The sequence below is a fragment of the Nicotiana attenuata genome, unplaced genomic scaffold (assembly GCF_001879085.1).
Source record: "Nicotiana attenuata strain UT unplaced genomic scaffold, NIATTr2, whole genome shotgun sequence".
NCBI lineage: Eukaryota > Viridiplantae > Streptophyta > Magnoliopsida > Solanales > Solanaceae > Nicotiana > Nicotiana attenuata.
Window position 1 is genome coordinate 117 of NW_017692483.1, and position 3,194 is coordinate 3,310.

The 3,194-nt window shown below is 39.1% G+C and overlaps 1 protein-coding gene across 1 annotated transcript; it reads right to left on the reverse strand.

Moving 5' to 3' along the window:
• Positions 1-478: 478 nt before the first annotated feature.
• LOC109222548 (U-box domain-containing protein 4-like) lies at positions 479-2,814 on the reverse strand. Its single transcript, XM_019386895.1, has 2 exons — positions 1,633-2,814; positions 479-864 (listed from the first exon to the last, which is right to left on the reverse strand). The coding sequence occupies exons 1-2, from the start codon at positions 2,611-2,613 to the stop codon at positions 775-777; spliced, it is 1,071 nt and encodes a 356-aa protein (XP_019242440.1). The 5' UTR covers positions 2,614-2,814; the 3' UTR covers positions 479-774.
• Between the last annotated feature and the right edge of the window lie 380 nt (positions 2,815-3,194).

The following is a 3,194-nucleotide window of genomic DNA, read 5'->3' on the forward strand; positions in this document are numbered from 1 at the left end:
CACGAGTAAGTTCAACAGGTGAACTGGGACTCAGGCTGCGCGCCTTCGCCATTAAATCAAGGCTATGCGCCTTCGCCAATAAGTTCAAATACGGTTGAACCATGACTCAGGCCATGAGCCTTCGCCATCAAAATTGACAGTTCAACAACAGTTGAACTGGGACTCAGGCTACGCGCCATCGCCANACGAAAAAATGGCCGAAATTGGTTGCGCGTCATTGCAAATTCACAAGAACAATTGGTGCAGAAAAATGTACTTATAATTTAAAAAGTGACTTTAAGAGTCAACTTGTCAATTGACGTAATTCGTGGGAGCTCAAGGAGTGGTAATCAATTAATTGTGAAAGAAGAAAACCAAAAAGATTCTTCTAGACGCTTTATTATTATTGCCATTATATAAAGGATTCGTGTGACAAAGGTTTACTTTGCTTTTTACGTAGCAGGCCAGTACAGTATTTGTTTCATCAACAATAAAAGAATACTTCAAATCATAATCGCTTATCTAAAAGGGAAAGGAACAATCTGCATACAAGTAATTGGTAAAGTGTAAACAACCAATAAGGAAAAGACAAACCGTGGCCAAATCAAAATCCACAAATTTACAAAGCTTTTGCTAAAATACACAAGGCATTTACAATTTTCGATTTCTCCTTTTTTCTTTTTTTTTTTGGGGTAAATTTCTTTTCTATTTCGTCCATAATTTGTGCTTTGTTGGACTGGTATGATACAAAAAAGAAAGAAAGAAACAAACAAAAGAGGAACATGTAGGGACAGTTCAGACTGACACACCAGAGGTTCTTGCTACTGCTGTTGCAGCGGCGTTACCGGATCTTGGTTGCCGTAGAAGATCAATCAGTGTCTCCGCCTGTCCGCAATTATACACATTAAAATACGACAAAAACGCAAGACATACAAGTACTTTACAATAAAATATACTTTACCCCTACTTAAGCAAATAAATCAAATTATTTATACACTCACCTATCCCACTTACTTCATCTCTAAATCATTGTATATTTTACTCTTTTATGTTTTGTCTTTCTCTTTTTCCTTCCTTAATCATTAGGTAACGGGTAGAAGTTACACTTTTGTGTAAAAAGGAAAGAGTCAACTTCATATTAAATATGTTACAGATAAAAATAGAAGTATATATGAATCCGTCCTAGCTTACTAAACGTGTGAACAATGAGGACCAAGTCTTCACACTGCCTTAAATAAGACTATAATTTGAACTTTCGATACTCTTAATCAAAACTAAGAATATTTAGAAAGAGCATCTAATAAATGTACGAATTTTAGCCAAAATTTTGTTCCCTAAAGAGTTATAGCTATGGGCAAACACATTGTTAAAGCAGCTTTCTCTGTACAACTAAGCTTATTGCTAAGCTAACTTAATCAAATAGTTTAACGATTAATGAACTAATTACATCATTAATATCTCATGACAATATTAATGAGTGGATAAGAACATTCAAATGCAATCGATTAACATTTAACTACCACTTGTATCTTATAATTTTAAACTAGTTATGGTAGGTGTGGATTCTCGATATTCGTTTCTGATATGGTCGAATCAAAAAAACAAACAGAAAATAGACTATTTTATCTGCTTTTTTTCTAAAATATTTTTTACCTTTCGTTTAGCGCGACTGGTACCGGACTGCGACAAAGCGACCAAAGGAGGAATGGCTCCTTCGCGAGCCACCATAGTACGATACGCCACGCTGTCCTCACACAGCTGTAACAGTATCGCAACAGCAATTTCCTTCTGCCGTTGTGTTCCAACCTCCACAATCTCCACCAGCACCGGAATTCCACCTTCCTCCACCAGCGCCGCCCTTGCCTCCGTCACCGATATTAATTCGCTCACTACAAACGCCGATTTATCCACCATGTTTGAACTGAAATCCGCCATTAGTTCCACCAAAGGCTTCATCACGCCAGCTTGTACTGCTCTCACTTTGTTCTCCTTCACGGAACACAAAGAGTACAGAGCCGTTGATGCGTCCTTTTTGCCGCGGAAGTTTCCAGTTTCTAGAAGGTTCACTAGCGGAGGTATTGCACCTGATCTTCCGATTGCAATTTTGTTCTCTTCAACTTGCGATAACCGGAGGAGAGCGCAAGCCGCGTTCTCTCTAGCTGTAGAGTTCCCAATTTTAAGCGCTCGAACCAGCGGTTTAATTGCTCCAGATGCAGCGATGAGTTCCTTATTCTCGTCGCAAAGTGACAGGTTGAGAATTGCCGTAACGCCGTTTTCCTGAAGCTGAGGATCGGAGGACGCGATAAGCGAAATCAACGGTTTGATTGCTCCGGCTCGAGCTATTTTGATACGATTTTCCGGTTTGTTCTTCGCGAGGAGTCTAATCTCCGTTGCCGCTTGCTTTTGCTCGTCGATTGAACTTGACTCGAGACCGGAGACAAGTTGCTCGATTAATTCATCGGTGTTTTCAGAAGCGCAGGACAAAAACAGCCGCCGGCTTTGTGAAGAAGCCGTTGGAAACTCGCCGGATCTATCACTGTTGCAATCGCTGAAAGCTGAGGAACTTGCGTTGATACTAAGATCGGTGAAGGTTCTTCCCAAATAGGTAAAATTCGATTGAACTTCAGTCTCCATTATCGGAGATTATGTTTACAGTTTGTCTACTATCGTCGCCGTTAAATTGTCTCCAGCGTGTGTTATATTGGAAAATGAGAGGCTTAAACGACCGCGTTTTGGTGGTTGTAAGCGTTAAAGAGAGAAGGCTAATGTTTTGGTCAAATGCGGACGAAGAAGAATATAAGAGGGAGTGGATTAGGGCCTAGGAGGAAGTGCGGACACGTGGGTGACCGTACCGAATCACAGTCCCTTAGCACGTTATACGCGTGCCTAGGAGGTACCCCATTCGTTACAAGTAGAACGTCTTTTGTTTTTTCCTTCTCTTGTTGTCCTTTTTTCGCCTAATACAAACAGTAATGCCTATCTGATTAAAATGGTATATACTAATTACTATATGTCTGATCAAATAACTTGACCATATTAAAGTTCCATTTATTTAAAAATTAAATAATGTCCTATTCCTAGGATTAAAATGTGGTACGAATAAATATTTATCTCATACCATTTAGAATTTAGAAGTAAATAACTCGTTTTTGCAGAAGATATTTTTAATTTCACTGCGTTACATTTCCAAGTTTAGAAATTAGGACTTAGTTCAT